Source organism: Lampetra fluviatilis, chromosome 26 (genome assembly GCF_964198595.1).
Source record: "Lampetra fluviatilis chromosome 26, kcLamFluv1.1, whole genome shotgun sequence".
In the NCBI taxonomy this organism is placed as follows: Eukaryota; Metazoa; Chordata; class Hyperoartia; order Petromyzontiformes; family Petromyzontidae; genus Lampetra; species Lampetra fluviatilis.
In genome coordinates this window covers 4,413,422-4,439,395 of record NC_136300.1, presented here as the reverse complement: position 1 = coordinate 4,439,395, position 25,974 = coordinate 4,413,422, and the positions used below count along the sequence as shown (strand labels likewise).

General features: G+C 49.3%; 1 protein-coding gene across 1 annotated transcript in view; it reads left to right on the top strand.

Moving 5' to 3' along the window:
• LOC144941978 (cerebellin-1-like) overlaps nucleotides 1-25,555 on the top strand; it is a 34,138-nt gene extending 8,583 nt beyond the window's left edge. Inside the window, exons 2-3 of the mRNA XM_078868559.1 lie at nucleotides 9,123-9,242; nucleotides 21,979-25,555. Coding sequence (XP_078724685.1) covers nucleotides 9,123-9,242; nucleotides 21,979-22,176 — 318 coding nt within the window. The 3' untranslated portion in view covers nucleotides 22,177-25,555. The remainder of the gene's footprint in view (nucleotides 1-9,122; nucleotides 9,243-21,978) is intronic.
• The last annotated feature ends 419 nt before the right edge of the window (nucleotides 25,556-25,974 follow it).

Here is a 25,974-nt window from a genome sequence, read left to right as displayed (position 1 = left end):
GAACGAATTGTTGTGTTTAGTGTGTTGTCCTTACTCCCGCACCTCCGATTAGCGTGGCTGGCTACGTACGGCGCGAAAGAAGTTCAACACACACACAGCACCTCCGATTAGCACGGTTGGCTACGTACGGCGCGAAAGAAGTTCAACATACCCTAACATACAATACATCTCGAGCGCATACGTTAAGGCATGCAGGGGCAGTAGCGGGCCTTTGCCGGGAGCGCATGCAGTTTGAGCGATGAGTGATTTGCCGCCGTGAGATACAGGACTTTGACAAACGAGATCGCTGCGTTTGTACCCGATGGGGTTTCTCTCTCTCTCTCGCTCCCGTTTCTGGTTTTTTGCCTCTCAGTCAACGCGTCCGCTAGGATGGATCGCCCCCGGCGCACACGTATCGATGTTGATCCGCGCGTGACAACCCATCGCACGATTTAGGCTTCGCCAATAATAAGTCGGCACCCCTTTAACGCCACAAGTCGCAACAGCAGCGGCTTCCCTAGCAGGCGCCGTGCGCGAGTCCTTTTTTTAAATCCTTTATATTAAGTTCGCTTGCTTGCTTGCTTGCGTGCTTGCTTGCTTGCGTGCTTGCTTGCGTGCGTGCTTGCTTTCTTGCTTACGACCGTGCAAATCTTTCGGTCGTTTTTTAACCCACTTCCCGTGATCCAATCGAGCTGACATTTTCCACACAGACTCGTTGTGCGTGACAATTAATTTTAGTGAAATTTTTTTTCCAAAATTTTACACTGTTTAGGGAATTTTTTTAAAAATATTTAATGACCAATTGCTTAATGCTGGCAGACAATCATCTGACCCATAGGTGGCAGCCATCTCAAGCCAGAGGACGAGAGGACTCTAGCCGCCACGCATATAAAGGATTTAGAGTGAAAATCTTTGTTTTTACGGGTTAACTTTTTAACGGCGATGTCCCGTGCTGTTCAAGGGGTTCATCACAACAATAATCGCGCCCAACATTTATTCTGGACCGGCCCATAGACACCTCCCACCCCTACCCCCCCCCCCCCCAAAAAGAAAGACAAAGATGCCCCAGTGTGGCTTTATTTAACCGGCTGTTGGAGGCAAGTGCTGTTAGCGAGTACGCGCTGCACGTGCGAAGGCCGACTCGTCACACGAGGGTCGCTGTCGACTCATCGTCGTAGCCCTGGGCCCGTGTGGATGCAGACTTCGCCGCTGATGTCTTGATGCGTTTGGGTGGGTATACAACTCGGGTGGCGAGGTTCACGGTGCAGTGCGCATACGAAGACTAAGACCAACCCCCCCCCCCCACATATACCTTACACGCACACTGATGAGATGAGTCCGATAACTGAGCAGCTATCTTGGTTAAACATACAGATGGACAGCTTTGGGATAACAAAAATATCCCCCCCCCCCCGTAAAGCCTTTACAGACTGTGGGAAGCAAGTGCTGTTAGCGAGCAGCTATGCAGGACAACACGGCACGCCATAGGGTGGGTGGACAGCACCACGCCCGGCCGCCTTTGTCTCCCGAATGGCGATGTTGACACACCGAACCAGGTTACTCACTTGAGGCTGAGTCGACCTAGGAGAGACCCAGGACCGGTTCAGATAATTGTCGTGAATGGTGTTGGCCGTGAACGAGAATCGAACTCGGGTCGCGGGGTACATAGGGCAGCGTGCAACCCCCTGCGCAACCGCTCTCCACAGAGACACCACGCGCACACAGAGACACACACAGAGACACACACAGAGACACACACAGAGACACACACAGAGACACACACAGAGACACACACAGAGACACCACACAGAGACACCACACAGAGACACACACAGAGACACACACAGAGACACACACAGAGACACACACAGAGACACCACACAGAGACACACACAGAGACACACACAGAGACACACACAGAGACACCACACAGAGACACACACAGAGACACACACAGAGACACACACAGAGACACACACAGAGACACACACAGAGACACACACAGAGACACACACAGAGACACCACACAGAGACACACACAGAGACACCACACAGAGACACACACAGAGACACACACAGAGACACACACAGAGACACACACAGAGACACCACACAGAGACACACACAGAGACACACACAGAGACACACACAGAGACACACACAGAGACACCACACAGAGACACACACAGAGACACACACAGAGACACACACAGAGACACACGCACACAGAGACACACACAGAGACACACACAGAGACACCACACAGAGACACACACAGAGACACACGCACACAGAGACACACGCGCACACAGAGACACACACAGAGACACACACAGAGACACACGCACACAGAGACACACGCGCACACAGAGACACACACAGAGACACACGCACACACAGAGACACACGCGCACACAGAGACACACACAGAGACACACACAGAGACACACGCACACACAGAGACACACGCGCACACAGAGACACACACAGAGACACACGCACACACAGAGACACACGCGCACACAGAGACACACACAGAGACACACACAGAGACACACACAGAGACACACGCACACACAGAGACACGCGCGCGCACGCAGAGACACACACGCACACACAGAGACACGCTCGCACACACAGAGACACACACGCGCACACAGAGACACACAGAGGCACGCACACACACAGAGACACACACGCGCACACAGAGACACACAGAGACAAGCGCGCACACATAGACACGTGCACACACACAGAGACACACGCGCGCACACAATGCGATGTGACTGCGGGACGTGGAGCCTCTGTATTAAAAGCCCTTCATCTTCGATTGATGAAAATGTTAAAGGAGTTCGTTATGCCAGGAACGTCCTTCAACACTCTATTATAGATACATACAACACACCCGCCCTCCTCCATCACACTTAACCAGTGACTTTGCGTCCCGTTTATGTTAACAACCTCGCCTGGTATACAGGAGGTCGCGGGTCCGATCCCGACCCTGACGCCTGCTGCTGTATATTTGTAGTTTGCGCGTGTCTCTCCCCGTGGTCGCGTGGATTTTTCTCAGGGTCCTCCGGTTTTCCCCTCCACATTTAGAAACGTGCGCTTAGAGCATTTGGCTGCCATAAACTTCCACGTGACCAGCCACTTCGTTGAGCTGTCATTGGTTACCAGGTCAGTGGGCCTTAGCTGGTAAAATTAAATATATCTACTTAAAATAGTCAACCAGCTCAGACATAAAGCAACGTCGCTGGAATTGACGATGGCCGAAGCGAAAGACTGCTGACGGAATGACAGCCACAGGAGAATCACACCCCAGAGGACTGCCGCCTGCGCCACGAGCGATGTGTTCAGTGTGCACAGGAATGAGATGGATCGCGACCTCCCGGGCCTGCGAGGGATGGTAGTGGTGTAAGCGGGCCTGCACGTGGCAGCGGATAGATAACGGCCGATGATTCGCAGCGCGGTTGGCCACGTACGGCGCGAAGGAAGTTCGACACACGTGTGTGCATGATTTGTGAACAGCACTTGGCGCTGTAGCTTGTTTTCCAGCCTCACAAAGTGATGGAAAGCATCTAAACGCAGCTTGACACGCTTTGGGATTCAGCTGGAGGCTTTGATCCCATCATCTGGAAGCTCTCCCGCAATCACTCCTGGTCCCACAGCCTCAGATTCATCAAGCTCCCGACCGCTCCCCAGAGCCACTTCCATCACGTGCTGTATACATAGGCACGCACCGCAATTACGTACGAATAATGACTGGGGACATAGAGCTACGTTTTGTGGCGTGCAGTGTGAAATCACGATTTGGAATTACCAGCCCCATCACCCGTCCCACCGCTCGACCTGCAAGGGGTCAACGCAGCCCGATGCGGAGCTGGTCAATTGGGCACCACCTCGTAATGTCACGCGACTCGGTTCAAAGGTCAGCAGCAGGTGTTTCTAACAAGTGGCCGGACCTCGCCATGGTAACGTGGATTTCCAGCATTGGTTCAAAAGCCAGCGCTGAAAACGACCGACCCACACGTGCTTTATCTGAGCATGAGACAACTTTGCTGTTGGTGTCCCATGCCAAAAAAAAATACAAAAATAAATATACATATTGAAAGGGTGGAATCAAACAAGCTGAGTTAAAATGTACTTTGGTTGATCGGAGGCGGGAGAGGGGAGGGGCGTGGATTTGACGATCTGGCCACGGTAGCCTTCGCTCGGCTACCTTGGCAATGAAGCCAGTCCCACAACGCAGTGCCTGTGAGTTATCGTATTGAGTGAGGACTGCAGCGGATCATAGCCTCCACTGCGAGGCACGTGCAAAGACTTCGGCGCCGAGCAATTAACTCAACGCACGGATTTAAAATGACGGCCAGCTATCGGCATTAAGGGGCCGTATGCATCGCAGACTTTTACTGGCGACCGAGTGGAGGTGCGGTGCTACGGTCCCTACGCAGTCTTGGAGAGACATCGAATCATCCGTGCAATCATTCTGCAATGCCGACCCAGAGGCCATCGAGACCACGCATGCGTTTCATTCACAAGGGAGGCCCTAGAGAGAGAGAGAGAGGGAGAAATAAAAACATGATTTGTGGGATGAAAGATGCCAAATAACCGTTCAACCCCCTTCCCTCCCCCCAACGTATTCCGCATGCAAGGACTGTTAAGTCTGTGACAGACGTTTCTAATTGACGCCGCTGGAGGCTGGGTACAACAAAACACCCTGTTTCCAACATGATTCAGTCGTGTTACCTATCCCGGTACTATATATACGCTATATATAAACCGAGGCGGAGCATATCATGAATAAAACACGGGAACAGACAGAACCCATTTCCCCCCCAAACCAGCTTCGCGTCTCACCGCTGAGACAACTACTGTGGGATTAATTTCTTGTGGGGCCCTATCGGTCCAGACTGCTTATGCCAAGTCGGGTTACCGTGCCGAGGAATCTGCGGGAAGAAACACTCCAAACATCGGGGGACTCCCATCCCACAGCTCTTTTCAAATTGGAAGTAATCGCAGTAGAATATTTTATTTTTGCCGGACGTAGTGGCAGACGATCGCACCTGTGGTCTAAGATCTTGAGGGGTGGGGTGGGAGGACCGTGCAGAGATGAAAGCTTCCCAAGTGTGAGACTCACACCCGTTAGGTGACATGGCGCCCGCTGGAGGCGGTACAGAAAGTAGGCCGTGGAGCTGTCTGTGTAGTCTAACTGTTACTGTATTTATCTTCTTGGTTCTTTCGGTAAAGTCACGTAGAAGGGAAATAATAAAATAATCCAAATTATATTATTATATTAGTTGATTATATTATTATATTATTTTATAATATTATTTTATAATAGTATATGATTTTATTATGTTTATTTTTATTATTTTATTATTTCCCTTCTACGTGACTTTACCGAAAGAACCAAGAAGATGAATCCCTGCAGTCACGAAAGCTTTAAATCGAAATGTTACTGTATTTGCTTAAATTTTGTTTCGTCCATTACTTCAGTATTCCGATTTGAAACAAACTTACTCAACAAGAAACTGGCCGGATGTTTTACGGCATAGGCCGCATTTCCCTGGTAAAAATATACATTGTTCGTCATTTTGCAAGCACCTGTTTGATTAGCAAACTTTAAAGTTGACCTTCGATGGCCTCAATCACTGGTGACTGATCATTAAAATAATATAATAGAATTTATTTATATTTTTATTATTTTATTATTTCCTTTCTACGTGACTTTACCGAAAGAAACAAGAAGATGAATCCCTGCAGTCACGAAAGCTTTAAATCGAAATTTGATCATTAGAACTTAATATTTTTTTCATCATGAATATTTACACCAGCTTTTAAGGGTTTTCTCGCGTCGACGGTAAATAAATGATGAACTAACGTGTTCAAGAATGCCGAGAGGTGAGCCCTGTTAAGAAATAAACATACGCTGACTGGGTGTTATAACGGCTTGCGAGGTCAGAGGGCGCGGCTCTCTACATTAGCGAGCGGCTGTCGCATGGTCAGCTGACGCAGGGCACGCAATCTGATTGGACGGTGGAGGGACGGGGGGGGGGGGAATTGAAATGAGGGGTCGGTTGAGAGACCGTTAGGAAGAAACAAGGGTGGAGATTCAGGGAAAGTTCCAGAAAGGACAGAGATTCTAGATTTGAAGTTTTCGTGACTGCAAGCGGTTGTGCTTTCGCTAAGTTGTCCCCACCTGAAGAAGGACGCTTGTGTTGCGCCCGAAACGTCGTGATTTTATTTATTTTAATATTTTTACCAAAGCGTAAAGGACAGAGAATAGGATGAAAGGAGCGGATGGAAGGGGTTTAGGGGGCCTGATCGGAGTAATTCCCTGCCGTGCTGTCTCGCTGTGCTGAAGACGTAACAAAGTGCACGTTCAAAACTTACCTGGGTTGAAACTCATTTGCAGCACACACACGACAGCCTAATCGGATTAGGAGCCGCGTGAAACCTGAACAAATGACCACGTCCGTTGCGCGGAATCTTCCTAGACTACGTTCAATATCCTAATTGCGCAATCTCACTCCGAGGGGGCGAGAGAACAATGTGTCCTGTCGCACCGTGCCGTTGTCAATCCCTCCCGCGGATTAAACCAGGACGGCGCAAAGAACGACGCGGAGATTCGTCGGATTAAAATGTCCATACATTGTGTGCATCCATTGCTGGATGAAGGCCTCCCCTTGCTACGGCTGTCATGTGATGGGGTTTGCTTGTTTGTTGTTTTCGGCCATACTTCACCACGCTGGTCAGTGCAGGTCGGTTGAAGGGAGGAGGCCCCAGGACCGGTTTTGTTTGATCATCCGCCAACGATGTTAGCCGTGGCTGGGAATTGAACCTGGGCTCGCGGAGTTCACAACCCTCGCCGCTCTGCCACGACTCCCGCAACCCTCGCCACCCGTCGGATTCAAAGACGTCGCATTGAAGAGCAGCGTAGCGACGAATTAAAATGATAAAATAAAATAAATCCCTCGCAATCTGCTCCACAAAGAATGGGCTACTCGGATTTGAGTGACGGGCCACAATTTGAACACACGTCGACCAAGTAAACTCTCAGGTTAATCGTGCAGTACGCGTTTGAACAGCAAGGGGAACACAACGATGACATTTCCACCACACGTGTGCGGTTAATTGACCAATGACCTACTTGAACAAGTGGGAACCGTTGAGCTGCATCCGTGTGCCGAATGTCATCCTCATAAACGACTGTGGATGACCGTGACAGCTGCTATCCATCTTTCACAATCTTCAGCATCCAACGCGAGTCTCCCGAAGGCCCCAGAAAGAAGCAAGAATTACTGCAAAAAGTTTGACATCATGGTAGCAACTAATTAGCCAATCCAATATCAGAACAACAAAACACATATTAATGGCTGGCATTCACAAAATTGCAAATTCAATTAGCCCTCAGGCCCTTGCATAAGTTTCAATTAAACCACATTCCTGCGGAGGGAGCTGGTAGGAATGTTGGGTTGCTCGGTCAATGGCCAGGGTCAACGGCGGCGTGGTGTATTCCGCAAATATGGCCGACTGTGAGGGCGGGCACAAGCCGTCGTGAGTAGGTTAAACGTTGACTTTTATAAGGGCACCACGGGGTGACCAGCCCCTCCCCACCCACCCTACCCTCCCCACCCAGCCCCTCCCCACCCTCCCCTCCCCACCCAGCCCCTCCCCACCCAGCCCCTACCTCCAGACCCAGCCCCTCTCTGCACGACGGACGGACGGACACAATAATCTCCTATGGGCTGGTATAACCAGGAGGGATCCTACCAGTACAAACTCACTCCAATGAAGAAGAACAAAAAACATTAACAGTCAAATCTTCGGGTTGAGCGAGGAAGAGGCAAGGTTGATCCAACAATCATGGGAAGCCTGCAGACGTGCGGATTAAACAAACGAGCTGACAATGGAGCTGCTGATGGACACCCTCCATCTTCCCGAGCAAACGCAGCCTAAGGAGATGCAATGCTATGCTGAGCAGAGATTAGTGCTTGAATGGCAGGATGGCCCCTCGTAAGCCGGGCCCAGTATCCCAGCTCTTGCGCTCCTGAATCGATGAGTTGGCAGCCTGCCCGGTGATAAGAGAGGCACCGCAAACATTTAGTGACCACGGAAGAGAGGTCCGTCCTGGGCTAACCAGACTCGACTGCCCCTTGCCGTGCCCATCAGCTGCACATCAGCTGAGCAAGCCGCAGGGGAAGGTGCGCTGAGTTATTGGCAAACTGCGCAGTGAGGTCCTCCGTCCAGTGGGTCACAGCTCTCGACCTGGGGACTCATTTCTCTCCACAAAAGGCCAGAGGTGGGCGCAAGTAGATATGGGAAAGCTGAATAAATTGTTCCCCAGGTTCCTCTAGTGGGTCCCCAGTGTTCGATGCGAGCCTTAAATCGTCTCCGTTTTCAGAAGGTGCAACGTCCGTCTTATTATTTACGCGTGTTGTGTCGGGACTCCTTCGTAAGAAAATAAAAAAAAAATCCGTGGAAGGCCTCCACAATTCGAGAGTGCCGCGAGCAATACTCTGGCCAGTGCCAAGCTGCCCAGAGGCTGACATCACCACGGGGCCAGCTGGGTGAAGACAAGCAAAGAGTCCTCGAGAGAAATTGAGATCCATCGATATGAAGAAACACTGAGAATTAAACACGCACACAGAGAGTTTCGAGCAGGTGAGGTTAGGAGAAGCAGCACGGTTGGCTACGTACGGTGTGAAAGAAATCCAACACACATAGAGTACAGGTGATGGTCACAGGGAGTCGTCATTTGTACGATTGTAACAAGCATGGGCACACTGATACCTCGTGATTAATTCAAAGGCAGAGGCTCGAGGCTGCTTTTGTGACTCATCAACTCCTTGACTTGTTTCATTTAACACAGATACGCAATGGGCAGCCGGAGCGAATAACATCACTGAGCATTCATTTCCTTCTCAATATTGACTCCACTGCAGATGGTGCACGTTGGTATCATCCCTCGTCTGGGATCCGTTCCAAACTCTGCCCACAGCCGTTTCTACTCCTGCCAGTGTGACCCCCCCCACCACCCCCCCCCCCCCCCCACCACCACCACCCCCGGCGTAATCCATCAGGGGTCGCGGAGGATTAACGCGGTTACGTTGGTTCTCACTTTCCTCTCTCCTTAAACGCAGATCCTGGTGAACCACGGGGCGAGTTTCGACACCGAACGGAGCATGTTCGTCGCTCCGCGGAAAGGGATCTACAGCTTCAATTTCCACGTCGTCAAAGTGTACAACAGGCAGACGATACAGGTGGGTGAGTCGGTGGTGGCACAGAGAACAGCGGGTTTGCACTCGCCGACATTCTAGCAACCAGCGTTGGGCGATCGCGTGCGGGCATCGACACGATAACTTGTGTTTAGCGGGTAAGGCCCACTAAGTGCTATATGGATATATGTTTTAAAGAAACGACCTGGCTATCACAAATGATAGCTAAACGAAGTGGCTTATCGCGTGGACAATGTACAGGGTGTTTCAAAAAGATGGACCCAAATTCAAAGCAGTAGATTTCACGATGGCAGCATGTCGCAATTACACGAAAAGTTACAAATGGTTTATGTATAGCAGCCAAATAATCTGAATGCGTGTTTCTAAATGTGGAGGGGGGGTGGGGGGGGGGAAAACACGGAGGTCCCCGGAGGTCCCCGGACCAAAAATCCACGCGCCCAAGGGGAGAGAGACACACAAACTCCAAATATACAGCAGCAGCAGCAGGCGCCAGGGTCGGGGTTTAAACCCGCAACCTCCTGCACACCCGGCGAGGGAGTTAACATCCCGCCACCATGGCGCCCCCTGACACGAGGGAGCTGTTGGCATGGCAGGAGGAGTTGGGCCACGAACGTGCGCTGATGAAATCGATGGATCGTTTACCGATAAACTTGCGTGGATATATTCTGACCTTTGGTGGATGGACGGCCCGATTCGAGGTCACGGTTCGATCCGAGAATAATTTTTTTTTCTCCCTTTTTGCCATTGAGGTCGTCTAGAGCAGTAGCAGGAGCAGGATGGAATGAATGAATACAGGATGGAATTAATGAATACAGGATGGAATGAATGAATACAGGATGGAATGAATACGGCGTATACAAGTAGAGAGAATTGCTTGACTCGTTTTCGCGCACGGCTTTTACTCTGATGGGAAGAAACAATTTTAATTGATGGATCAGGCAGATAGGTAGGTAATAATGGGGGGGGGGGGGTGGGGGGGGTGGTTGACCATACTTCACCACGCCGATCTTGCGTGGATTAGCGAAGGGGCAAGAGGGGCGTGGCTGTTTTTGTTCACACCCCTCGATACCGACGTCAGCCACGGATGGAAATCGAACTCGGGTCGCCAGGTCCACGGCTCTGCGAGTGCGCTAACCACCTTGACGCCACCACCCCCCTTCCTCCAGGCAGATAAGTCTTCTTTATCGAGAGCCAGCCAAGCGCACACTCAGGCAGCAAAATCGCGTTGGCAATGGGATACTTGTGGGTAAATAGGAGAACCAAACAGAGTGTTGGCCAAGCGACGAGCATGAAACAATACAGGAGGAGCCATGATAAGTAATGGCGAGTTTAAATACTATAAACGATTAGTAGGATCATCTTAAATAGTACAGTGTCGTGGCAATACACACCCTCTCCCCAGAGATTACATCAACACAATTCAACGTCACGATTCGATTCAAGAGCCAATTTTATTTTCATCTCACCTTTAGTATTGTTTATATTGTTACTACTCTTCTTTTGTTGTTGTTACTGTCGAGTTTGACGCAGTGTCCTTCGTGCAACATGAGCATACACTCTGTGCACTTAAGTTGAATTAAGTTAGTAACTCAATTGCACAATTTGATTCGCGCGTCACGTGCTTAAGAATTAATGTGCGTCAATCGAAACATCACGCAATGCCTATTAAACCACAATCGTACAGTTCCAAGACCAAATGAAAATTACACGTACACCACGATAACAATCACACAATTCTAATGATTCCATTCAAATTAAAATTTACTTCACAATCTGCCAAATTTGCCTGCATTCGTAGTCAAGCCGGGCAGTGGTGGCTTCGCACGCGGCCTGTGATCCAGCACTGTGGAGGGAGCCAGGGTGGGTGGATCACCGAACACAAATGTTGTTCAACTGCCATCCCTTGGCACTCCAAGTGGCATTGCCCTTCAGGACTGTGCCGCAAAACACGTGGACTCTGCCTGTCCCGCCTGTGTGGGACGTTGTGTCTGCCCCCCCCGCTCCCTCTCTGGGTGCAACCGGTTTCCTCCCACAGGTGAACATTCGCTAATGTGGTCGATATCTTCATGCGCAGAGGATCGCAGAGCTTGGGAAATTGTCGGTGCCGAGTGGCTGCCTGTCCGCTTGCCTCTCGTTCCTCGCACTTCTGAGCCATGTCCGTGCCTTCGTGAGCGGGCGACTGCCGTGCAACATTGCAAGTTGACCCCATTGTTATAACAAAATAAACAAACTCAAGCTCGCTAAAGCATCCAGATTCAACGAATGACATCAACACGCAACGTAATGTTAATTTCGCAATGTCATATCATTGAAAGGTCTCTTGAGTCTTACACTTACCGATGGCAATATTAGTTTCAGGCTCTGAAATATCAGGTATGGCCAAATATCATCATTACGACTCAATCCAAGGGGGCAATTTGGACATTCGCTCCGTGTCAACACACGCTGGATTGACGAACTTCAAGTGTTTGTAATTCCCCGGCAACTCGAGCTGAGCAGCGCCGATCTGCCGCACCTCCGATTAGCACGGTTGGATTACGTGCGGTGCGAAAGAAGTTCGACCTTACATGCTTTGGAGAGGCCTCGTCTCGGACAATGAGAGGTTGAGGCAGCGGCAGGTTTGTGTGTGTGGGGGGGGGGGGGTTGGCGCTACGCTGCGCTACGAACCTGGCGACCCGAGTTCGATTCCCGCTCACGGCCGACACCGGTGACGATTATCTGAACCGGTCCTGGGCCTCCCCTAGGTCGACTCAACCTCAAATGAGTGTGTAAACATCGCTACTGGGGAGACAAAGGCGGCCGGGCGTCTTGCTGGCCACCTACGCCCTCGTGTGCCGTGCCGGCCTTCATAGGTGCTGGCTAACAGCACTTGCCCCAACAGTCTGTTCAGGCTATACGGGGGATCTTTGTCTTTCGATTTAAAGCTTTCGTGACTGCAGGGATTCATCTTCTTGGTTCTTTCGGTAAAGTCACGTAGAATGGAGAAAAAAACAATAAAATAAAATAATAGAATTCTGACATTTTATTATGTTTCATTTATTTATAATTTTATTATTTCCATTCTACGTGACTTTACCGAAAGAACCAAGAAGATCTTTGTCTTTGTCACTCCTGGCCCTGCGGCACGCAAGTCTGTCTGTTCAGGGGACTTCACTTTTTATTTTTAAAATTGTTTAAACTAATACGGACTTCGGGGGCGAGCCGGGCCGCTGGCTGGCAGAGTGCCGGCGTTCGCCTGCGGTCAATGTGATTTGCGTGTCGCGATGAACGGATTTGTCGCACGTGACGCCAAGCGCGGCCGCCGTCGGTTGCCATCGCACGCGCGCACATTGCGTCTGGCGTTTGCTTCAGAGAGACGTTGTTAGGATTTTTTTTATTTTGGGGGGGGGGGGGGGGGGGTGGCCTGAAGAATTGTGGCAATGAGAATTGGTCCCTCGTTGCATGCTGTAAATTTGTTACAATTACATTTTTCATTCTCACGAGGCGCGCACGTAGAGGCAGTTTTTAAGGAAGCTAATTTACAGTATAATACAGAATATGCAAATTGGGAGACTTGACCGACGCCAAAGGGGTCGAGTCAAAAGTGATTTCCTGTTAAAAGGAGCATTGCAGCAGTGGTCATCTCACTGCCTGACACAAGCCAGCAGTGGAAAGTCCACGTTCCTATGGCGGGGGCGAGTCTGTCTGCAGGGGCGAAGCCTACGCCACTACCTATTCTGTAATATCACGAAGCCTCATCCTCAAGTGGGATATATAAACAACAAACAAAGACAAAGCTCCCCCGCACAGCCTTAGCAGACTGTTGGGACAAGTGCTGTTAGCGAACACCTATGAAGGCCGGCACGGCACACAAGGGGGTGGGTGGCAAACACCACACCACGCCCGGCCGCCTTTGTCTCCCCAGTGGCGATGTTTACACACCGCACCAGGTACTCATGTGAGGCTGAGGATATGTACACACACACTCTCCCACATGGCCCTGCCCCGAAGAAATGTGCATCGCTTGGCAGCGCAAGCGATATTTATTTTTAATTCTCATGGATGTGAAATTTTACCAAATCAAGTGAAAAACCACACTTAACATTATTGTGTGTTTGTGCAGTCATGGGTAACTAGGTGGATGCCATCAGCTCACTCCACTGGAGAAGCTGGTTTTCGACAAGAGTGCTGAAACCCTGACGTTAGGTTAGTACTCTGTACCCTGAGAGGTCCAGCCAGCTCTCTGGACTATTTGGAGTGCGGTTACAAGATGGACTTTTGGCCAGCAGCTTTTTATGAGTTGATCTGAGTGTGGGAGGACGCCAGACAACTCAAACTCGAGACAGTTATCCGATCAAAAGCCCTTTCAGATGATTTTTTTGTCGAGTCTGCTTACCCTTCCACGTGCCTTCGATTAGTCTGGTTGGCTATGTACGGCGCCAAAGAAGTTCAACACACGTAGAGTACACCGAGGAAAGATATTTCCCTGAATGTATTTCCCTGAATGTCTTTCCTCGTTTGCGCGACGACTCCATCACTGCATGATCCACGAACCTCATCGACAAATATCCAGATTACAGGCGTGCATTGACGCAATGCTCAGCAATAATCGAACAAACAAAATGTACGTTGCATTTCGGAATATCAAATTCAAGTTCATTTATTAGGTATAGCCCTGTGAGCCATTCGGCGCGCGTACGCATCCATGACGAATTCACCACGAATACGCTCGATCTCGTCAGAAGACTTGGGCCGTGAGGCTCGCCAAAAAGAGCAATGGTACAACAACGGATCCTCGAACATATTCGCGCAGAGATTTAAGTGCCACCCCATTCGCACGTTCGAATTTCCCTCCGCACATTCCAATGTCCTCCCACGCGAAGCCAAGCCGCTCCTCGTTGGAATTGGCCAAACGTTCCAAATGGCGGGGACCCTCCTGGTATAAGGAAGGAGTCGCAAGAATAGGTGAGGCTCTCTCTTTTTTTTTACGATCAGTGGAAACAAGAAGATGCTCGGTGTATTGGGCACTTTGCTTCGTTCATCATTTCGTAATTTTTTTTTCAACTTTGCTTTATGTAAACCCCCACCTCTCGCTCACTCTATCGCTCACTCTTTCGGTCACTCTTTCGGTCACTCTCTCGCTCACTCTCTCGCTCACTCTCTCGCTCACTCTCTCGCTCACTCTCTCGCTCACTCTCTCGCCCACTCTCTCGCTCACTCTCTCGGTCACTCTCACTCTCTCGCTCACGCTCTCGCTCTCTCTCTCTCGCTCACTCTCTCGCCCACTCTCTCGCTCACTCTCTCGGTCACTCTCACTCTCTCGCTCACTCTCTCGCTCTCGCTCTCTCTCTCTCGCTCACTCTCTCGCTCACTCTCTCGCTCACTCTCTCGGTCACTCTCTCGGTCACTCTCTCGGTCACTCTCACTCTCTCGCTCACGCTCTCGCTCTCGCTCTCACTCTCTCGCTCACTCTCTCGCTCACTCTCTCGCTCACTCTCTCGCTCACTCTCTCGCTCACTCTCTCGCTCACTCTCTCGCTCACTCTCACTCTCTCGCTCTCGCTCTCGCTCTCGCTCTCGCTCTCGCTCTCGCTCACTCTCTCGCTCACTCTCTCGCTCACTCTCTCGCTCACTCTCTCGCTCACTCTCTCGCTCACTCTCTCGCTCACTCTCTCGCTCACTCTCTCGCTCACTCTCTCGCTCACTCTCTCGCTCACTCTCTCGCTCACTCTCTCGCTCTCTCGCTCACTCTCTCGCTCACTCTCTCGCTCACTCTCTCGCTCTCTCTCTCTCGCTCTCCACGGGGTGTAAACGAAGAGCAACATCCACGACCATTAAATCATCAAGGAGTAGGCGCCGCTCTCTCGTTTGGCGGCCGACGTTATAGTGAGGCGCCCGATCGCGGCATGAGTGATGGCCTTAATCTAAGTTGTCTTGTGGTTGTTGTTGTTGGTTGTTTGACTTGCATCCCACTGGGATTTTTGCACACAGCGTTGGTGTGCGGTGTTTTTTCTGCAATATTTTGCTGTCTTTTCTTGGATTTTCTGTTTGCACTTAGTCACATAGTCACTTTAAGATGTTTTTTGTTTTTGTTTTCTGTTTGTTGCGGTTGCACCCGATTCAAGAGCCGAATGGCTCACAGGGCTATACCTAATGAATAAACTTGAAACTTGAGTATAGCCAAACCGCGTTGGCTCCAGGTCTCCAACTACCGCAGGTGGCACACCATGCCACCGTGAACGTATCGCCCATTAACGCGGCAGCGTCTCGCTCCCTCGCGATGGCGCGCGCAGATTCGCTGGAAAATTGGCAAGCTCGCGCAAATTGATTTTACCGACAGCTGGAGGCAGCGTTGAGTAATTAAAACAAAATTATAAATGCGTATTGTTTTAATTTGTTGCCATGCCAACGGCACAATTTTTTATGCAGTCGTCGGGAAATGAGAGCTCACGTTTTGAGCCGGCGCAACGCCGAATAAATAAAAAAAACTGCACTCTCAAAGAAAAAAAAAAGAATCCCTGGAAGCACGCAGTTACTTATTTAGGGTGTACCGTCTCAACACATCCAATCGTGATAGACAGGTACATGGAAATTTGTATTTATAGCACGACAGAAGAAGGAGCCACAGAGAGTGGGCAAAGACGACAGCAGCAGGTGGTCCCATTAACGTAGAAAACAGTGAATTGCTTGGCAAGACCTCTCCCCACGCGTACCGCGCCAAAGCCACGTCCTCTAGCATTTACGCTTCGCCAAAGCTGTAAGTTACACGCATAGGCAGACAAACGCACACTCACTCACCGACCCCCCCCCAACCCCATTTACGCTTGAAGTCAAGGCTTAGCAATGCAGAATGCGGCCCATTGTGAGCCGAGTGAATTTTAGCTCCGTGCAACTAAGATGCAATTCTTCGTACTTCGTCCTTCTCGTACAGTTTGATTATTTAAAAAATTAACCCGTAAAAACAAAGTTTTTCACTATAAATCCTTTATATGCGTGTTCAATGGGCCACAACCCAGCCCACATTGGTCTTTGAAACGGGCGGCTAGAGTCCTCTCGTCCTCTGGCTTGAGATGGCTGCCACCTATGGGTCAGATGATTGCCTGGCACCATTAAGCAATTGGTAATTAAATATAAAAAAAAAATTCCTAAAAAGTGTAAAATTTTTGAAACATTTTTTCACGAAACTAAATTGTCACGAACAACGAGCCTGTGTGCAAAATGTCAGCTCGATTGGATCACGGGAAGTGGGTTAAACAACGACCGAAAGATTTGCACGGTCGTAAGCGCGCAAGCAAGCAAGCAAGTGAACTTAATATAAAGGATTTAAAAATACGGTATTCACTGCCCCCTTCCCCCCCGCCACCTCCCTTCGCGAATGCTATTCCAATTGCGTCGTTGGTGTCGTGTCATGATACAAAGCGTCCGTTTAGAACTCTCGGTTGTCGTGTCCCGTGTTAGAAAAGGGCCCGTGGAAGGGGATATCACGGAACTAACTCTGAGATCCGTTCAAGTAACCTCTGTTGTCACGTGGCAGTCAAGCAGATGTTCTTTAATCTTGGAGCTGAATTTTAGTCAAATTGAGTTTACTTCGAAGCCAACGCCCCAATATCTCAGACTGCTAGGATTGTCTCTCTCCATCCACCGCGTTTGCAATCTGTGCTCTTCACTCATCACATCCACCACTCATATCCCGTTCCACCGCATCCCTCCATCTCAAACTCAGTCTCCTGCCTATACCTCTTCTGCTAATCTATGTGAGTCAATGGGTCTCTGTATGAGTCTATGGGTCTCGATGTGAGTCATGGGGTCTCTGTATGAGACTATGGCTCTCGATATGAGCCTATGGGTCTCCAATCTCCATAGCTCTTCTAATCTATGGGTCTCTGTGTGAGTATATGGGTCTCTATGTGAGTCTTTGGGTTTATCTGTGAGTTTATGGGTCTCTATGTGAGTCTTGGGCTCTCTGTATGAGACTCTGGGTATCAATTTGAGCCTATGGGTCTCCAATCTCCAGAGCCATTCTCATCGCATCCACTCTGTCTCTTCTCAGCACGTGCCCAAACCATGTAATTCTCGCCTTCCTCACCTCGAAGATATTAGTAATTTCTGCTGATGCTTAAACTTTTTCATTCCGCCAAATGTTCCTTACGGCTATTCTCAACAGCTAAAATTGGTGTAAAACGAAATTTAATATTTCATGTTTTTTTGCAGTCATTGGCGACCAGGCTGAGGCCATCAACTCACTGTGGCAGATAACTCAGTTGAATCTCGGGTGGAATACTTTGATACTAACTCGGATCTCAGTGGAACTGGCTGAGTGCTCTTCCCTCTATGCCAGCTGGCTTCGCTTTTCTTCCGTATTTTTTATTTTCCAAAATGTCTAAAATATCGGGACAAAACTGTGCACACCTAGAAATTATAACTCCGTATGATAATTAGCAACAGTGAGCTCGTAAACCCTTTATTTATTTTTTATCGCGAAGCATTTAAAATTAAGTCCAGACATTGCAGCTGCAAAGCATTGACGATTGAGCAAGGGCTTTTAAAATAACAGTGGGAAGGTGATTACTGTACATTCAAATAAATGCAGCCTCAGTATCCATCCAACAATTCCTCCAAATTACACTGTGACATATGCACAGTTTTGCTTTGTGTACGGTAGATCCCTGACACACGCAAAAATGTCAGTGCGGTTCTTGACAGTACCCGGAATGTTCTGTCAGTAACGTATGTCAATGCAGGTCAAACTGCACTAAACTCTATACATTTTGTGCGATGGTTCTGACCTTGGACGCAATTCACATTTTCGTTATATTAACGGCTATAACGGAAAATGTATGGAGCCTGCATTCCCTGTACACTTCTCTCCTTCCCTACCGCCCCCCGCCTTCACTCTGCCTCTATTCACTTTCAACCGACCAAACGGACTCCAGTCAAAACACAGAACCCGTTTCTGGATTTTTTGAGGGGTGCTCAGCAGATAGCTGGAAACCTATACAAAGCTCCCTGTACGTTTTTTTTTGCGTTGTTGTTGTTGGCCTCGTTTAAACACCCACTGAGCCGAAATATATATTTCACAAGATCGACCTGGTGACTTTATTGGTATAATATTATTAATGATGCCTTGAAAATTACACAGAAAAGCTTAGCCATGCCACAATACTCTTTTTCAGGTTTGGTCCTGCACTGATTTAATGAATTTTGAGTGCTTGCAAAAAAAGTGTCAATTACGAGGAGGTACCGCTCAGAGTTCCGCACAGATGGATTCAATAATCCCGTGCTGGACTGACGTCTCAACACTACACCACCATCCTAGCTCTAACCAGGTTCAGTTCTGCTTAAGCTTTTGATATTGAGATCGGATAGATTTCCGGGTGATTGATCGGAGACACATATGTTGACTGCTACCTGTGCTAAACCAGTGACAATTATTCTAAAGATCTACAGCCTCGTTGAAAGGTTCCTGTTCTCTTAGAATTGTTCTTATATTACTAATGACTTTAACCTACCTCTCATTGAGGCCTTGACCCAGAAAAACACAATAATTGCGTGCAATTTAATGACAGTTTGGCAAAGCAGACATGACATTGTGCGAGGAAAAGCTTTTACCATCATTACAGCCACATTATGGAAAGCTGACACAAAACACAGCATGCCTTCACTTTAGATATGAGGCTGGGCCAGTGTGCAACAATTCCAGGGGTGCATTTAATCATTACATTCGTGAGCAAACAAAGGGTTCTAATTAGAAGCACTTGACAAAATGGTGATAGTAATTTACGAAGCCACATGTTTCAAAAACATAATACGCTGATTGTGCGCCCCCCCCACCAACTTCCCAAAAAAATGCAATTCCTGGACACAACCGTGGGTGCAGATGTTGCTGTCAAGCAATCAATAGGTAGACATTGATGACAGTCTCCCCTTCCACATGTCAACAACCGAGTTTCTTTCAGTTTCAGTTTCATGTATTTGGTATAGCCCTGTGAGCCATTCGGCTCTTGAATCGGGTGCAACCGCAACAGACAAAAAACAAAAACATGAAACAAAAACATGAACAAGAAACACATCTTAAAGTGACTATGTGACTATGTGCAAACAGAAAATCCAGTTGACATTGGCTGGGCTCAGGCCACGGGCAAAATCTTCCCGAGTTGATGACAATGTGGCCGAATGAGCGTGGTCCCAATATCCACCCTTCACGTCCTTCCACGGTCCACCTCTTCACGTTCGCGAACCTTCTCACCCGAATGAGCATCGGGCCGTTGGCATGCATCTGGCGATTGGCAAACCGAGGCAGATGTGGCCGTGACATCAAAAATATCGGACCGCATAATCGTGCAGAGATGAGTTCGAGTTTGGGGGGAGGGGTGGGGGGTCGCAGTTCCGTCCGTCTCGACACGTTTGACTGCCCGTGTCAGAATGTGAATACCCTGAGTGCAACTGTAAACGGCATAGCACAGGTATGCCATTCGGTTGGCATAACCGCCGGCGTCGCATATGGCAAAGAAATGAAACAGGGAGACAACATATTCTTAGGTTTTTTTAGGTAAAGTCACGTAGGTAAAACATTAAAATTTATAAAAGTAAAATAAAATAAAAAATAAAAATCACGACGTTTCGGAGGCAACACAAGCTTCCGTCTTCAGGTGGAACCGTCACAGCCACGACAGCTGTATCAAGTAAATGAGAGATTACAAGAGCTACCACTCCGTATATATAATGGTTGGAGAGGGGGGGAAGGGCCAAGTATGGCACACTTTTTATTAATATGGTAAGGTGAGGCACCCTCGCTCCATCTCTCCCAATCAACCTCGTACCTCACCGCTGCTGCCCGTGCTTAAATAATACAGCTCATGAACGGTCGTGAATAGCCCAAGGCTTTTAAGCATGTATAAAGAGGCAGCGCCGATTGCCGAAAATTCGCCTGCGGGCTTGCTGCATGATGCATGCGCTCAAAAAGCCAAGCCGGGGATGGAGCTATGAGCAGATCACCCAGAATGCACTTGATCGCATAAATGTTTTAAAAGCTAAGTGGAGTTTGAGCCTGGACAATGCTTGGATGGGTAACCGCGATGCGCACAAACAAGGTTGTCACATTCTATATTCTTAGGTTTTTTCGGTAAAGTCACGTAGGTAAAAATTTTGAATTAATAAAAGTAAAATAAAAATAAAATATAATTCACGACGTTTCGGAGGCAACACAAGCTTCCGTCTTTAGGTGGAACCGTCACGAGGTTGTCACAGGCCTCGCATGGACTGCATGGACTGCGTGACGGGCAGCAGAGGGCAGCGTGGCAAAATCCATTGCTGCGTTGTACTTCTATGACACCACTTATGTGCTCCCCACCTTCACCAACCAGCGCTGACCAATGTGGTGGGGTATGGTCAAGTGACATTCACAGCTGAAGATGCCATGATCCAGCAGTGGGTGTTCTGTGCATGTGTCATGCAAATGATGTTGTCATTTGAGTAAAAAAGTAAAATGCACGGTAGCATTAAATGATTGTTTGGTAGGGACACACTCCTGCTTCCATATATGTGCGTGATGAATGAATCCATTTATTAGTCCGAACCTACTTCTGTGCAGGATTTTTGCAGTCATGGTGTTGAGCTCTCTGGCGTGTTTCCGGGTGGCACTGCGTGTTGTTCGGCACGATGTCCGACGTTTCTCTCCATGTGCTGGGAGCTTCGTCAGCACCCGTCAGTTCCTGCAGACGTTCCCGAAGAAGCTCCCGGCAATGTGGAGCGAAACGTCGGGCATCATGCACATCAGAGAGCTCTCATTAGACAACCAGTCCCCGAGTTCAGAATCGTAATGTTCATTTATACTGGAGGAATCCGATGAGCTATCAAGCTCTTTGTTACAGACATCCAGCAGTCGCAGGTTGTTCGGTAGTCACTCTTCACCGCGGCTCATCGCATTGCGTCCCCACCCACCCACCTCTTTCTCTCGCCCCCCCTCTCTCTCTCTCGCCCTCTAATGTACAAGTCTCCCGTAGCCAAACGCTGCGGTGACCTCCAGTGGAGATTGGCACACTGCACGTTGCCATTGGCCGTGTGGCTCAGCCGAATCTCGCCAGGGGTAACAGACTTGTGCATTTCCTGCGGTGCCAGGGAGGATCTGCCCCACCAGTACTTACGCTACCAGTGGCTAAAACCAATGTTCTGCCTTTTGGGGGACATTATCAGGAAACTGGGGGTGCCGTTCTACACAAGCAGCAGCTTCGTATCTGGGGTGGTGCCTTACCTTACTAACAAGCGCCATGACCTCGCCAACTTCGCCTGTGCTCAGGCGAAGATGGCGGTGTACAGAACGAGGAAAAAGATGCTGCCAGGTGACACCGACGGCTGTTTCGTGCTTTCAGTGTTCAGGGGCCTGCTCAATGTGCGGCTCCGGCTGGAGCATGCGTACCACACACATACCGGTGATGTGCCCGTCTTTTTTGAACGCTGGGGGGCCGGAAAAGTCCCTCTCTGTACCAGCGTGGACGGCACCCTCGTGTTCACCTTCTGAAGCGCTCGCTCGTCACCGTGGCGTGCGCGATGACCACCACAACCACCACCACCACCACGTGACTTTTCTTTGTGTTGTGCGCGGTGCTTTTAGCGCTACAGCGCGTGGATTTATAGCGTTTATTATTTGTGTTGCTGGTGACTTTGTGTATTTCATATCGACATCGCCTCCAGTGCTTTTGCTGCTGGCGGCAATAAAAGTTCTTGAAAATTCAAAAGTCCCTCTCTCTCGCCGTCTCTCTCTCGCCCGCGCCACGCGCGACCAGGTCAGCCTGATGCTCAACGGGTGGCCCATCATCTCGGCGTTCGCCGGGGACCAGGACGTGACGCGGGAGGCGGCGAGCAACGGCGTCCTGCTGATCATGGAGAAGAGCGACCGCGTCTACCTGAAGCTCGAACGGGGCAACCTCATGGGCGGCTGGAAGTACTCCACCTTCTCGGGGTTCCTCATCTTCCCGCTGTGAAGGGAGATCGAAGGGCAGTTTTTGGTTTTTTTTGCTTGGCGGGGAGGTGGTGGTGGGGGGGGTGCAAGGCAAGTGGGTGTGGTGGGGGTAGAGTGGGTGGCCGTGTGTGTGTGTGTGCAGTCGGGGGCAGGGGAGGGGCGAGGTGATTTTAGTTTGAGAGCTGGCGGGGAGATGGAGGGCCCTCCGATGGGGCCATTGCAGTCTGGTCTCTCCTCCCGAGCTACAAGCGTCGTTGCGCGTACAGCGAGCGGTGTAAGAGACTCTGCGGCAGCACGCAGAGTGCGCGCCCTCCAAGCCCATCTCCCCCGATATTCGATGTGCACCCGTGCGGAAGGTTTTTTTTAGTTCGTTGTTGTTGAATTTTCGTTGAAAAAAAAAATTATATACAAGTTATTATTCAACATTACTGTCCTCATTGCAGTATTTATCTTTGGCCGTGCATACTATACACGACACGGGGACTTGACAGTGCACAAACGCAAAAAGAATTTGAGTTGTGCCGGTGAGGCCGTGGATCTGAAAAGCTTTCCCCTCCCCACTTGATGTCCAAGATGCCACGATGGCAAAGCGCGAAGATAACAACAACAACAACACAGCAGCAACAACGCATCCCACGCGCGCGGATGCTGAGCGCGCAGAGGACAATTCAACTGACGCTCCTGTATTGAGGTCTCTTTGGTCGTTTGTTCGTGTTATGATACGTACAGTACATAAATATGTATATGTAATAGTGTGTGAGCCATCGAACGCAGATTTGATATTCGCTTTGCAAGATCGTGGGCATCGTTAAAATCTATTGAAATGAACGGAACGCAAACAAAAAAAATAAAACCCGAATAAAAAAGCCGTATTTAAAACTAAGGAGTCGTTCTAAGAAAACACATTCCTGTGATCATGTAAGTGTTTATCGTGAGCTACGATGTCATACGCGTTCTCGTGTCCCCACCCCCTTCACTCTCCCTCGACCGCTCACCCCTCGCACGCCTTGCCCCTCTCACGCTCACAGCCACGTTCGCCTCGCCACTCCGCCGCACGACAATCCCTGACCCCAAGATCCCTGACCCCAAGATCTCTGACTCCAAGATCCCTGACCCCCAAAAGCGCTCCGCCTCGCCTCTGAACCCGCGCGCATCACGGCAGCGAAGAGGTGGTTTGTTTCGGTTGTTTTTCGTTGACGCACACAATTGCGAGGCGTGTAGACACAGAGGCGAGCAATGCGTGCTGGGTCCACGGACTTGTACAACGATTCACGAATACAGAACAATGTAACTGCATCCCCCCCCCTTCCCCCATCGCCCGGCCTATGTTGGCAACACTCAAGTTTCATTGCAATTGAGATCCCGGCACGAAAATGTGCGTATTTTACACCCTCCAATTTTCAAAGAAGACTGCGATTTGTTTTTTTTTAAGGGTCACGCGCATTTCATAGGAAGATTTAAATTATGATAGTTTACCGTAATTAAGATTAACATTGAAGGTGAATTGTTCTAAGCACATTCGATCGTGCTAAACCAATATTTTTTTGTTTTTGTAATTTTGTATTAAATTGTCACCCGTATTTTTTTAAAGCTTCAGTTTATTTTTGTTTGTTACCTGCAGAATCGCAAGCGAGCGCACGCACGCATGCACCGGCGTGCGTACCTGCAGCGAATTGATTAACACGAATTTCCCAGATGCAATGTTGATAAAAAAAAAAAGATCACACGCTGCGAAACGGAGCAAACAGCAAGTGCCAGGCACATTTCCCCATCAGAAAATCACCCCCCCCTCCCTGTCCCCACCCCCCCACTCTTCAGCAATTACACGGTTATTTTGTCGTTACTGTATCTGTGTAAATGCGACCCTTTATGTGTACACCCGCATGAGAACAAATTTAAACTATAAACTATTTTTTTTATTTCACCAAGTAAGGCCCACTGAGCTATATAGCTCTTTTTTCAGAAGTGAGCTGACCACAGATGATAGTCCAATTCAGTGGCTTATCATGCGGACAATTATATCAGTCAAATACTCCAAACGCACGTTTATGAATGTGGAGGGAAAAGCCGGAGGAGCCGAAGAAAAATCCACGCGACCACGGAGTGAACACACAAACTCCAAATATACAGCAGCAGGCGTCAAGGTCGGGATCTAACCCACGACCTCCTGTATAGCAGGCGAGGTAAGTTAACATCTCCTAGCCACCGTGGCGTGTCGCGTTCAGGATGCATCGAAGTCTCAAGCTGCAAAATTGATCAACATGGGCCCTGGCGCTAATGCGCTTCTGAACTCTTTTTCGCTTTATTCATCCAATTTTAAAATTGCATTTCTCCATTTCCACCACACAGCAGCTTTCGCTCTGCTGCGTAGCCCTTCCACACACGAGTTGTGTGCACGATGCTTGTACAAGCACTCGTCGTTGTCGCCTTCGTGTCGGCAATTCTGATCGCAATGCCATTGAAAAGCCACTTCCTCTCGAAGCTATGCCGTTCGCGTGTCCCAATGGAGTGCAATTACCAATTGCTGTTAAAGGCCATTTGAAAACTGATCTTGTGAACGCCGGCCCGATGTTAACGTACAACACATCTATGCTGTAGATATTAACAAACATACTTTTGTGCTGTATATAGAAACTTTAATCTATATATAGGCAGCATCGAATGTCTTGTACAGATCTGTATGTGCGGTATATTGGTCTGTATGTGTGAATTAAGACAACGTATGTATGACACATATACAGATATTATATAGGCATACAGTTTATGTATATATAGAGTCGATGGTGTGTGGGTGGGCTGGTGTGCAGGGCTATACACTATGTGTGTCTAAACGCTAACGCTCAAGAACCCTGGTGTTTATTTTTAATGGCATAGGCATATACACATAGAGATGAAGACTCCCCGTATAGCCTTAACAGACTGTTGGGGCAAGTGCAGTTAGCGAGCACATGGGGGCGTGGGCGGCCAGCACCTCGCCCTACAGTATTCTGTGGCGAATATCTGAACCGGGCCTTGGCCTCCACTAGGTCGACTCAGCCTTAAACGAGTTCTTGGTGCGGTGCGTATACATCACTGGGGAGACAAAGGCGTTTCGGGCGTGATATTGGTCATCCCCCCCCCCCGCTCAAGTGCCGTGCCAGCCTTTCATAGGTGCTCATCCAATATCACCTGCCCCAACAGCATATTTAAGGCCATACGCATGGGACCTTCCGTCTCTATAGCACATACAGACAGACACACACACGCGCGCGTTTCTGTTGCATTGCAGGTGTGTGTCGAGGAGTGCGATGGCGGCAGATTAAAGAGACGAACGTTGGTTCTGTCAAGAGATGTACATCTCGTGTCGTCTTGGTGGCTGTCACGATCAATCTGCGTCACGGGTCCCACGCGTTAACCACCCCCCGCCCCGCCGCCCCTGCAAGCCGCTCCCCAACCAACCTCTGTCTCCAGCGCTGCCCGTCCTGCAGCCAATGATAAGGGCGGTCGCAATGCGCGCGCTTAATAAAGTTAAATGCACACCCCTCGAAATGGGCAGCTTCGCAGAGGACAACTTCATAGGATGTTAATAAGCTCGCGGGGACGTCCCCGAAGCTACAGAGCGAGACGTTGGCACGGCACGAAAGGGCATTATTGTTTTTTAATGAACACATCATTGAGATCAATTTGCACGGTCGAGCTCAAGATGCTTCGCGTGCATGCTGCCCGTTGCCATGAGTGAATCAGATTGTCGCAGATTATAACCAGGTAGGAGCAATTACAGGCAATGTCTCTATTGCAACGGAGACCTGAGATTCAACATAGAGGGAATAAAACGCAATAA